The sequence below is a fragment of the Lepisosteus platostomus genome, chromosome 1 (assembly GCF_059453375.1).
Source record: "Lepisosteus platostomus isolate fLepPlt1 chromosome 1, fLepPlt1.hap1, whole genome shotgun sequence".
NCBI lineage: Eukaryota > Metazoa > Chordata > Actinopteri > Semionotiformes > Lepisosteidae > Lepisosteus > Lepisosteus platostomus.
Genome location: NC_142611.1, coordinates 35,583,893 through 35,597,439, shown reverse-complemented (window position 1 = coordinate 35,597,439; position 13,547 = coordinate 35,583,893). Strand labels below are relative to the sequence as shown.

At 35.1% G+C, this 13,547-nt stretch overlaps 1 protein-coding gene across 4 annotated transcripts in view; it reads left to right on the top strand.

Annotated features, from left to right (window-relative positions):
- The window catches only part of pcdh7b (protocadherin 7b), a 371,243-nt gene that overhangs the window by 193,709 nt on the left and 163,987 nt on the right, over nt 1–13,547 (top strand). Inside the window, exon 3 of one of the 4 annotated variants that reach the window (XM_088628005.1) lies at nt 4,206–6,526. The exons of 2 other annotated variants lie outside the window; for them this stretch is intronic. In XM_088628005.1, coding sequence (XP_088484131.1) covers nt 4,206–4,228 — 23 coding nt within the window. In that variant the 3' untranslated portion in view covers nt 4,229–6,526. Of the gene's footprint in view, nt 1–177; nt 1,916–4,205; nt 6,527–13,547 lie in introns of those variants that run through there. One more of the 4 variants, XM_088628002.1, reaches the window with a different exon arrangement.

The following is a 13,547-nucleotide window of genomic DNA, read 5'->3' as shown; positions in this document are numbered from 1 at the left end:
TGTAAGATACCCAGGAGAATCTAACACAAGAGATGGAAATGGTTAAGACAATGTGTGGGCAGTAGCAGAGGGTAAATAACTCATGAAAGGCAGAGGCCTTTTTCAAAATACACCAGTCAAACAGAGAAATTGATGCACAATGCCCATTGGATAAAGGAACCACTGCCTATATTGCAGATTGTTTCAGAGGTGACGGAGGAGGGACTCCAGAGAAGGATGAGGATGCCCTTTGCCTGGACCTCTTGCAGAAGAGGAGATAAGAGAACTCTGAACCAAAAAGTGAGAATGCTGAAGACTGGCTGCTGCCACAATGGCCAGAACCTGAAGAAAGCTGCCAGATGGAAAAAAGGCGGATCTGTTAGTCTGTGAAACAACTAAAAGTTATGTCTTAAAAAGACAGATTTTGAAGTGGTGACAACCTAACAAGATTTCATATTGTTTGGAAGATCACTTTATTGCCTTGGAACAACATAATAGGAATCACGTCCTTCCAAGTTTCAGAGCCTGGTTATAGTTATTGAAATATGGCCAAAGTCCAAAGACAGCAAACGGCATGTAGATATATAATGAAATGAGATTTCACTGACATAGTCAAGAGCAAAAACAATCAAGTCCTTAAACGTTAGTAGCAGTATTTTTCAAATTTGTCCTGAAATTAACAGAAAACTTGTTCAAGGAAGGTAAAACAGGAGAGATTAATTTATCTTTGTGTTAAGCTGTTTTTTATCAGCACATGTTGTCCCAAAGTATCACAAAGCAATTCATATACAAGAGTGTATCTACTTCCTCCGTCACTGATGTATAGCATCTGTTTTATACCAGTAGCTGAAATGCACAGTAACTCAGGTGGAGAAGAAAGAAATTATTTCACTGAGTGAATCAAATCAGAAAGTTAGGGAGTTCTGACTTTAAAAATCCAAAGTGAAATTGGCACTGAATTTAATGTGGAAGATCCGATAGTTAGGCTTAGAAAGCCTTTGTACCGTAAAACATTATTTTAAAAAAAATGTTTTAATACAACAAATAAACCAACGAATGTCTCAATAATAAAATAATGAATAAATATTAAAACTTCTACTAACTTCTACTAACCAAACAATAGCATTTTTGAGAAGGTAGCTATCACTGATTTTCAATAAGTACACAACTACTACAAACCAGAAAAAAAACTAAACTTCAAACTTCTATCCCTTCCCCCATCTCACTATGAGATAGCCTTTTCTGCCAAACCAAATGTAAATACACACATTTCTTGCAGTTAACTCACTGGAATACATTGAGCTAACATTACTGTCATAAACTTGTATTCAAAGTTAAACAATATCATATAAACAAACTGGATGGACAGATATTACCCGTTTAAATGTACATTACATGTTACAGTATAAGGGAACATTTAAATATTTACACTAAGGAAAAGGTTAGAAAAATAATAGTTCTGTATGTTTTATGAGTGAAGACAGACAACATTCCTCACTTTTTCCAGTTACTCTACAAATACTGGCTTCTTTTTGCATGGTACAAGGGAAGTATAAAGATCTGCTGCAAATATATTGACATAATTCTGGTTTAGGAGTGTTTTTTACTGTAAGTGCAGTTAATTTCTCATATTATAATGGTGTTTTCTCAAATAACATACATGATGAGATAGTTTGCAAAACACTTTTAAAGTCCTGCATTATGAGTGAGTATTCATGAAGGAAATTATAAAAAATAATGTTGTTATTCAAAATATAGTCATTTTTGTTTTTAGTATATTTAGAATTTAGAAAATATATTTAGAATTTATGTTTTTTTTATTTCATGGATATTAGAAGCAATAAAAAGGCATAGCTTAAGGGGGGAGGGGGGATAGAAAAAATTGATGTTATACATATTTATGCCAGTATTTATAAGCCTCTCTTCATTGTACTAATATTTCATAAATCTCATAAAAAAGCAACAGCATTCATATTGTTTTAAAACCTAAAATAATTTGCACATTTTTATACATTTTAAATAAAATAGTTTTTTTGTGGTCATTTTTATGGCAATTGTTTCATTACCTTTTATTTACCTGTCACTTTCCTTCAGTATTCTCTTCAAGCATTTATTTTTTCATGTGTTAATATGTTGGACAATGTTATTGGCCTGAATCATGTTTCAATATTCTACATATTCTATATCACATGAATTGAAACAAACCAAAGTCTTTATCTATATATTTTTTAAATACGAACTCAATTTATTCAAATCACAGGAACTATAAAAATAAACAGAGAAATGGCATATTTAGATCTCTTAGATACCTTCCATCTTCGTCTGTTCTCAAGGTTGTCTGAATTGTATGACTTTGCTTTCAAATAATAAACTTTGAGATATCTTTTTATCAATAACCTCTATGTCTACCTAGTGAAATTGGGTTTCTAAGGGACAGTTCAGACACATAATATTTACATCTAAATATTATAACTGATTTTCCCCAATTTGCAACTTTTAATATCATGAAACAAAAATGAAACTCAAAATGATGCTTCTGGATGAAAATGGGATTGGATTCCCTGGCTTGTCTTGGTAACCCATCTCAACCCAAAGTTATATTTACCCTATTTTCTTTGTGGATGAATTAGCTGTTTCTTTATCATATAGGAAACACCCTGAGTAAAAAGATGTTTCTATCTAATACAATTTTGTCATATTTGTAAAGAGTTTAAGTTGTTTAAATTAAGATATAATATCTTTTATATTGTTGTTACTTTTGGGAATGTCATTATTACATGGTACCATACAGAACCGGTTACACTCTGAAGCCATCTTTAAAGTAAGTAATGACTTGCTTGATCCCTTGAAGACTAATATGAAAAGTCACTTTATATCTCCCCAAAATCTGACAGCTTCTCTCAGCTTAACTTTTCAGAGACTTTTATTCAGTTCCCACTAGTCGTGATCCATTATAAATCTGTCTTTATATCAAGATGTATTGCTTGACTGTCAGCAGCACTGGAGAGATGAATGAAGAAAACATCATATTTTCAAAACATCAATGGTTACCACATTTTTTCCTCCTGTATAATATATAGATGAAAGCACCTTTTACTTTTAGTGGTTTAGCTGTACTTGTCTGAAAATTAAGGCCACTGACTAAAAGTGTATGGAAAACAAAGCCCTGTAACAAATGCAAATTTGATGTAGCTTTTTAGGTGGTTGTTTGCGGATTTGTTTTTTCTAAATTGTTTAATTGTCCACAGAGGTTGAAGAGAAAAAAAGTTATAATATGGAAAACGGGATTCTTTTGAAATATGAGGAGAAATAGTGTATTATGATTCTAATTTTGAAGTTTACAAATTATAATGGAAATAACATGTTATTAATAGTAATGCTGTGATAATAATTGCTACTAATAATATGTACGTTTTATGTAAGAACCAGTAATTATAATGAACAGTTATGTAGGGAAAGAACAGATCACCAAGAAAGTCATAAAAACCCAGATATTTATCAAACGGATTCAGAGGAATTGAGAAAATAAATAAATAATTTAATAGGTTTTGCAAACGTACAGTTACAGTATTCAAAATCTTAGCAAACAGATACTCCTTAAGTATATTGTGTACACCTGTACTCCTGTACATCTGGTAATTCTTCATATTTTTCCACCACTCAAGTCTGTATGCAGCCATCAGATCTACCACTTTAGCTACTTACTGAAGCATTGTTGACCCATTTATGCTACATATTGGGCTGCACTGCAACACATACTCCATTGTCTTCCACCCCCTTGAGGCATAAAGGTACATTTCAGCTTTTTAACTTGTATTAACTTGTATCACACACTTATAATTTTATAATTGTGTCTATTTTAAAACATATACTGTACATACCTGTACACATTCTTATTTCAATTTTCATATATTTAGCTAGCTGGATGTTATAGAAATAAGGGCTTTATCATAACGATTAGAAGAGATAATTGAACTTTTCCACATTGTAAATCATTTACTTGGATTGTTATATATTCTATATGCAGCTATAGGTTTTGGCTTTATGATACATTTCCCATTTTCCCATGTGTTTTAAATGGGATGTATCTTAACATAAAAAAAGATATCAAATTTATGATTAGTAACTCAAAATATAATAGTTGTGTTCTTAAGGTATTTTGCATGCTAACATTGCAGTGTTTCTGTTTTTAGCATGTTTTATATAAAAATATGTTTTTGTTGCAGTACAAGAGATTTCCAGAAGGTGAAGACAAAAGGAACATTCTTTTTTCTGTCATTTGAAATTGTGTTAATTGCTCAGTAGCCATGCATGCAAACCATCATTGGGTTTGGTTTTTCTTATATTTTTTATCTGGCCTTGATAAAAGACATAACTACAAAAAGAACAGTCTAAATCTAGCTAGAGCAGATGTGAGAGAACAAACCAAAATCATTTACAACACCAGTTAATCATACAAATCCATTGGAATGGAATTCTACAATCAAACCTCAAGCCAATCTATTATAAAATGTGGAAAATGAAACATCTGTGTTTTATGTAAAGGTTAGTTGTTGGGGATGTGGATGTTCTTACATATGTGACTGGTTTCTCCAGTAAAAGCCTGCAGTTTCAACAAAAAACAGCCCTGACAAGAAACAGTTGAACAACTGAGTATTGCTGAGTGTTTTTTTTTAATTTTATTTGATAATTTGTTGCGTTCCTATGTCACAACAAGTATTTTTTTTAATTACAGAATTCTGATTATTTCATGAGTAAACATGTTTATAAATAAGCAATAAAATGCTGGAATCTTATGTAAAATTTAGATCGAATAAATAATACATAGTTTGCAACCAGGTGGAATAGATGTTTCATAGTTTGTTTGTTTTTCCAGAGAAACTGCTGTTTTTTTAAAGACTTAATTAAATAAACACCTCTATAAATTACAGGGCGTATCACCAGGAATGAGAGTTTACCAGACAATCTAAATACTGTCTGATGTCTTACAGCCAGCAGCACTTTTCTGTCTTATGAACGCAAAGCATAGTGCAATATCATATTGCATTTTCAGATTGCAAGTTGTGCTTTTTACTTTTACCATTCACTATTCTAACAAATCCAGTATTATTGCTTGGAATATAAAATTTAAGTAACTTAGGAACTTTAGAAACATGTTAGGTATGACAATGAATTAATTTAGTCATTTTACAATTGTCACAGTTCTGCAAATAATAATAATAATCATAATAATAATAATAATAATTGGAATGATTGCTCTTTGATTTGTTTGATTAACACAAAAAAGAGAAAAATAACAGAAGTTCAAACTCATATAACCTAAAGATTTGATCTAATTTTAAACATAATTTAATGTTACTTTCTCACTATGCCACCTGTGATTTCTCTTTCTGATATTTAGACATATTTGATTAGTACTAACTGAAATAGTCACAGTACCCAGTGGGAGGTTGCCAAAAGCTCATGTGCAAAAGTTTGACAAATAGTTTTCATTAATGAAGGTGCAAAGATTTTTTTTTCCAATTTTTCTCATCATTACGTTTTTGAGAAAATGTATAAATAAAAATAAAATTATCTAGTTTAACTGCATCATTTAGGCTGCAGCATAGACTGTGGATTCAAATTGGAGGAGGGGCACTGCTATTAAACCCTTGAGCAAGGTATTACACTGTGATTGTTCTAGTAGGTGCCCTGCCCTACACATAGGTCTCCAGATTTATACTGTAAATGAAAATAGTTTCTCATAATAAATTTTATTTTAGTGAATTATTTCTTTCATTGTTATGAAATAGTAATTTCATAAAATTTTATATTTATTTTAGTCAGTATGCTGAAATAGAGGCATTGTATCTGTTAAGTCTATTCAGAAAAATGTTTATTTTAAGGACTCCACATCTTGTGTTATCAAAGGTGTTTGAGGTCTCTTATGGAAACCTCACCTTGTTGTAGAACTTAATATCACCATGTGTGAAAAGAACAGTTTAATGACATCTGCTTTCAGGCATAGCTTTAATGTTAATCAAAATGCAAGCCGATAATCTTCTTTATGACCTGATGCTTTAGGTGAGATATTGCAATTTCATCTTTATTTTTTGTTGTTCTTGTTGATTTGATTTTAGTCTTGCAAGTATTAGAATGGATTACTCTTTAAATCCTTTGCACAGGACAAAGACTTTATCCACACTCATTTATGTACTGTATATATATGCTTTAATACCAAAGTTGATAGAAATATTGCATTGTAAATTAAATGCATTAAGAAAATGAAGATGATGTGTTTCAATACAGCAACAATAAGATTAACTACGTGTTTTTCATTTACTTTGGAACAATACAGAAAGGTTATTGTAAATAATATGTTTAGTTGTTTTAGGTCGCATGTTACAGTATGCTTCAAACGTCAATGGCAAAGCAGTTATCTAAAAATGTTGTATACTTATTTTGTGTATTTAATATATGTATATATAAATTATATACCTATTTTATTTTCTTCCTGTTGTGCATTTATGTTACCAAAATTATATTTAATGTGCCTTGTAAAGTTATTCAGTTTTTGTATGCTATAAGATACTGCTAAAAAGAGCATATGAACATCAATCTTATGACATTTAAAGTTAAAGGAGGCTTTTCTTTTTGAGTTTTCTGTCATTTCATCTGACGTGCTTGTAGATACTGTATCTGGAATTCTAAAAAAATATCTATAGTAAATATGTGCTCAGATGTAAATATACTTTTTAAATTAAGAACAGTCCACAGAAATAAACACGCTCAGTCCTTTTTTTCAACATCGGTCATCCATCACTAACTTGCATTCCAAGGATTAAGGTGGTAAATTGTGTTAAATATATTCTCCATTCAGGCATCTTCAAGAAACCCCATATAAGTGCTACAGTAATTCTTAACTCTTATTGTTCCAAACTACAAATACATTTTATTACCACTTTTAAAAATGCATTCATTAAAAGACATCTTTTGATTCATTTTAACACATATATCCCATCTATTTCTTTTACTCAAAGAAGTGAAAGGTATTTTAAGGAATATAAATCTGATTTTTAAAATGGCAGGGCTTTATATTAGACTCTATACCAAAGTCATCATTGGGAAAGACTGCATTTTTGTTAACAGAGCTTTTTTTTTTACTCTAAGGGTCCAGGGATGATTCATATACTGCCAGAAAATAAAAGGTTCAAGCTCAAGAGCATCTGTGCCCTGTGTAAAACTTACGTATAGTATTTGATATGTAGTTTTGTGCAATTCTGTTCAGACAGCTGATAGTTATTTCTAATCATCTGTTTATATAGTTTTAATATATTTCTGCTATAATTGACTTGCAGTTCACAAAGGCTTGTTATTTAACTGGCATTTCAGATTATTATTTGCAAATCTCTGCATGCCAGTGGATGTGTCAAAGCATGAATAACATCCTGCATCCAATTAATACAACATAATTTATCAAACAGTGTAGGACTGTTACAAATGCTAATAATTGAATTATTTAATAATAGCATATTTCCATTTCACCATTGTGAATAATGGATGGGTACCATTCATTAAGCAGAAATGATTTTATAGGGCAGCTCAATCTGTGCATAAAAGGGTTTGAGGCACTAAGCTCTAAAGTCACAATGTTCTTAAAAATATATGTGACCCTTAATGAGGCTCTAACAAATCAGTTACAATTATGCCTGGTATATCAATATATGCTCTCAGATAATATAGTTAAAAAATGCATTTTCAAAAAAATCTGTCTTACTTAGTTCTACAAACTCACTAGTTATTGATTTGAAAGTGAACTGAATAATTTTGTTAAAACAATAGATATAGGTATGTACACACATAATATTAGCTGTGCAATTCAACAACACCAATGACACCACAATGTGATTAGAACTTTGTAGGTAAATTATTCTACTTCAGTCAGTGTTAAATATACAGTGTGTAGACCCCTGCTGATAAAGAGTGCACTGGAATGGAACTGGAACTTATCAAGAGTTATCAAGAGTTATCAAACTAAGTCTGTTATAGTGCATTAGGACTTGTAAAGAAGACACAGTTTGAAAGATGTCACAGTGAAACAGCACTTTATAGGTATTATAGAATTTCAGTTTGGACTTTCTGGTCCAGAGGGAAGAATATGTTAGAATAAGTCTATTGTTGACATCACTTCTGGCAGCAACCTGATTTTCCTTGGCTCTTTCTTGTACATGTACTGATCAGGTGGTTGCTTACATTTTTGGTCTGACATTATCAGCCATTAAAGGGATGCAATTCCTTGTTTTTTTGTATTGTGACAACAGATGTGAAAAGGGAAAATGTGACATATTTGATCATTTTTAGTCATCTGTCATATTTTTACCTTTAGGAAAGATTGGGCCCCATTACAGGTAGGATATACTCTGAATTTGTTTGATTCTAAAATTCAACATTTTGCCATAATACATGCACGGGTGGTATTAATGGTTTGCACCATGAAAGCACACATCATTGGCATACAAACTAATAGAAGCTATGTTTGAAATACATTTTGTAAATAATGTAAACATAACTATAATAGCTTGAGATAAAAGGTGTTCTACATAAAATAACATGATTGGTATGTTCCAGATTGATAATGATTTCCAATAATTACTGACCATTGATAATGAACACAACTGCAAAATACTTAAATCTACCAATATTTTATATACATCCATTCATTTTCTAACTGCTTTATCCAATACAGGATCACAGGGGAGCCTATCCCAGAAAACAGCAAGTGCAATGTGGGATACACACTGGATGGGACGCCAGTCCTTTGTAGGGTACACACAGACACAAATGCAGATGCATACAGCCGCACCACTACCAATTTCCACATGTCAATTAACCTATCAGTATGTTGTTAGATTGTGGAAGGAAACAGTATGAAATCTGAATTTCAGGGTAATATGTATTACTAAGGGATCTGTCTTACATATTTCATTGAATAAAGGTTATTGTGAAGTCTATTAAAAGATCTCAGTTTACTAGTCTGAAGTTCCACAGTGAATCTCAAATCCAATTTTGTTTTAAGTCTCAGGAGGACTAGAGATGGCTTAGCCCACCATACCACTGTAATGGAGTGTCAGGACAAAGCCCTGTCAACAACAGTGTGGGCATACATGCAGTTATTTTTCACATAAAGCACAGTCAGAAAGATCATATTTTTTGTTGTTTAAGCTTATCTGACTTTATGACAATAAACTAGCACTGTGGCTGATATTTTCTAGGTTTTGCTGAGATATCTCCCTAGATGTTTGTTTCACACTACCACCACAATTACAGATAAACTTTATTATCTATTTATTTACTGTTGTAATTTGTATATATATATATGTGTACATTGGATACCAATATATAGTACAGTAAATTAAGTAGAGTAGAGGAGTTTTTTTGCCATATGTACATGTACATTTGAATTCTTATTCATGCTATTCTCTCAGGACATGCACTGTACAGCAGACGACACAGAACAACAGACAACACAACACAATGTAGACAGTACGTTACAAAATGGTGCATAATAAGTAGTGATAGTATGTACAGTCAGTAAACAACCAGAAAAATAAATATGTGGTAGTGAACAAAAACACTTGGTGGTCTTAGTCAAAACTGAATAGTGCAGAGGAGCATTGAGTTCTGAGACATTGCACAGTTAGCTGTTTTGTCACTGGCACTGTCATAGGGTACAAACTGTTTTAAAGCTTAGTGTTTCATGCTTTAATGGAGCAATACCACATATCAGACAGCTCATGGCTGGGATAGTTGGGATCATGAATGATGGATTGGACTTTTTTGCAACAGTGGATGGTGTGAATATCATCAATTGATGGTAAATCACATCCTATCCTCTATACCATTGCCACAACCCTTTGTAGAGCACCATTGCCATGCATGGTAGTATTGCTGTACCATAGAGCGATACCACTAGCAAGGACACTTCCTATGGTGCTGTGGAAAAAGTTAATGAGTAGCTGCTTCCCCATACCTCATTTCTTTAGGCACTGCAGAAAGTGGAGGCGCTGTTGTGCCCTTTTCAGACCAGTTACAGTTTTGTGAGTCCAAGCCAATTCACTGGAGATCTGCAGACCGAGGAATCTGAAGCAGCTTATAATTTTCACTGTGGTGCCCTCAATGCTGATAGGGGTGTGACTCCTGAAGTCTACAATGACTTCTTTGGTCTTGTTGAAAATCAGTGCCAAATTGTTGTCAAAGCACTATCTTGTGAGATGGCCCACCTCACTCCTATATGCAGACTCATCATTGTTACTGATCAGCCAAATAACTGTGGTGTCATCAGCAAATTTGATAATGCGGCTGCTATTGTATATGGCTATACAGTCATACATGAACAAGGAGTACAGTCTAGAACTTAGGCAGCAGCCTAGGGGAGCGCCAATGTTTAAGATCACTGAGTGAGTCACCACCTGAGTGTCACGATTATAGTCCCTCCTCCTTAAGGGTGCTCCGGCTCTTTCACTTCAGACTTGATTATGTGCACCTGACCCCTGTTCCCAGCCCACCTTAAAAGCCAGGTGCTGACGTTCATCCGGGCTCTGCATATCGTGCGAGTCCGGGACCTGGAAGCGCCTGGTCCAGTTAAGGTTTGATCTCTGTTCCCGTTCCCTTTCCGCCGGTTCCGACCCGGTTCATGTTTTTAATTCCTTGTTGGATGGATCACCTGGCTATGGACTTAGTCTTTTGTTTTTTTGGATTCCCTCTGTAATATGCTTTCACGAGGCACCAGTTCTGTAGGGGTTTGGGCATTTACTGGGACAATTATTAATTGTAGTCACAAAATGATTCTTTTAATGGCCTTAGAATCCAACCATGTGGTATAACTCAAACAACGCACACACACAGGTACTTATACACAAGAATACATTTATTAATACATAAAATATGCATGTAAACCTAACAGATCTTGTCGTGAGGGTTATCAGAATACAAAAGATATATATTCAGTCAGTCACAAAGAGTTACACATATCAAGAGGACATACGTTCGGTATATCATTCATTTAGACCGTTTCGCAATTGAACTTGGTTACAACTTCTATATTAGATACTCAAAACAAGTACATAACTCTTAGGAATTAAACTGATATCAACTGGTTGGGATAACAATTGAGTTCTCGAGCTTTAATGCAGAGAAGTTGAATACTCATCTATTCTTTGGGGATTCAGATCTCCTGCAGGCACAAAGAAGCAGTTGCTGGCTTGTTGCTGTCCAATCCACGCTCTCTGCCTCCGTGCCAGACCATGCTGTGTGGCTTGCAACGTTGCGCTGATGATGCTCTCTGAAGACTCGCTAGTTAGTGTTGGCTTTAACTAACAAAGTTGTGCACAGGAGAAAAGATGACTGTGGTTCCCAGCAGGTCAGGAAGAAGACCAGTTCATTCCTCATGAAGCACTAGTTTTGAATACTGATTCAGCTGGCCACAGTTCCGACCTGTTCACGAGGCTTGCTGCTGATGCTAACCTCAGGTGGATCCTTTGGTTACGCTGGCAACCTCCGCTCTCGACTCTTAGAACAAAGCAAAGTTCTGGCACTTGGACACACTGGCCATTACGTGCTGGTCCGGGCTGAGTCTCAGGATGGTCAGGAGGGGCGCTGCAAGAATGCCCTGCCCTTGGGAGCCTTTCTGCTCCTGGGCCGTCCTGGCCTGGAATTGTCTCGCACCCCTGAAATTCTCCTCAGAATAGTTCTCTGGGAGCTCTGTTTTGCCTGTTTTTACCTGGAGGAACTTCAGCTCATTCATTGGCTGAAAGTTTCATGGGCATCAGAGACCCACGTGGGTTACTCTGCCCTACCAGTCCCTGATTGGTTGATCAAGGTGAGATATGAGACACTTACTCCTGACACCTAGGAATGCAGTCCAGATGTCCATCTGGCACTCCCTAGACAGATAGGCACCAATGGATGACCATTGATCATGATAGCCAGGCTTAGCTAAGTGCATCCCCATTTGGGAGCTGTCCCTTATCAAAAGAAAACATCTTTAAATCAGCCTGCATGAATAGCTTCTCTGTGGCTGCACCACAGAGATGAAGAGAGAGATGGGGCCTCACTGGCAAGGGAGCAGAAAACTTAATTCCTGTATTTTAATAAGCCTCGCCGCTACACCTCTCTGGATTATTTTTGGATTGTTTGCCTGGGCCACACCTCCCCCGTGCACCAGCGCACTTTGGACACGCCCCCCCCTTTTTCATCCCCGTATTCCTGCATGGTCTTTTTCCTAATGTTTCCTCACAAATCTGGATTGTGTCGTCTGCATAGGGTCCGGAAAGAACTGATCGTTACACTGAGGTCTGCCCATCAGGAGAGCCAGTATCCAGTTGCACATGGAGTTGCATAAACCCAGATTCCTGATTTTGCGAGCAGCTTGCCAGGAACAATTGTGTTAAAGGCCTAACTGTAATCTATAAACAGCATCCTAATGTGGGTGCCCTACCTGTTTAAGTGTTCTAAGGCAGTATGTAGTGCAAGAGATATGGCATTATTAATTGACCTATTTGAACAGTAAGCAAACTGAAGTGAGTCAAGGAAGTCTGGGACATTACAATTTATATAAGACAATACTAGTCTTTCCAGACACTTAATGACCACTGACGTGAGTTAAACTGAGCGGTCACATCCACCCTTTTTTCTAATTTCACCTTGTATTCCTGTGTGCCAGTTTGATAGCTTTCTCGAGGTAATACTGAGATTTATTGATATAGTTGTCTGTCACCTGATATAAAGGCAGTAGACCACATTTTAAGTTTACAGTGAATGTCTTTGTTCATCCATGCTTCTGAATATCTGGATCTTCCTGGTAGGAACACATTTGTCCACACCATAATTGATATAGAATATGACCACCTCTGTACACTCCTTTAGATTACTGGAAGAATCTTTGAATATAGACCAGTTATTTCAAAAGTTCAAAACAGTCTGCAAGTTCCTGCTCAGCAGCATTTGACTAGCACTACATGGTCTTAACTGCAGTTAGCAGGTAAGCTTCTATTTGTAAACGGGCACGGGGTCATGGTCAGACTTTCCAAAATGTCGATGGAGCAGTATGCTCCTCTAATGGTGTTATAGCAGTGATTTAGTGTGTTATTGCCTCTAGTGGGAATGGAAAAGTGCAGAAAGTACTTTGGTTTTTAGCACTTTCAAATTTAAGATCGTCACAATAAAGGGTACATTATTTTTATATTTACTGATAACACTGTACTGTACTGAGCACTGAGTGCTGCTTCAGCATCAGCATAATAATAATAAAAAATTCCATCATTAGAATAAAAGGGCAATATTTTATAGTGATGTGTTCCAGATAAGATGAGCATGAATTGTAGAGAATTTCTATCAGTACACCAAATGTTATTGATCATAAAACACACTCAACCTCCTTTCTCCTTCCCAGTAGAATCAGCTGTGTGGAGTATTCTATATAGTGTGAATCCAATGGGTTGTACAGTGGTATTGGGGTTGAGTTTTAGCAAACTTTCAGTGAAAACAGAAGATGCAGCAGTCTCTCTTGTTGATCCGACAGTGCAGTTCAC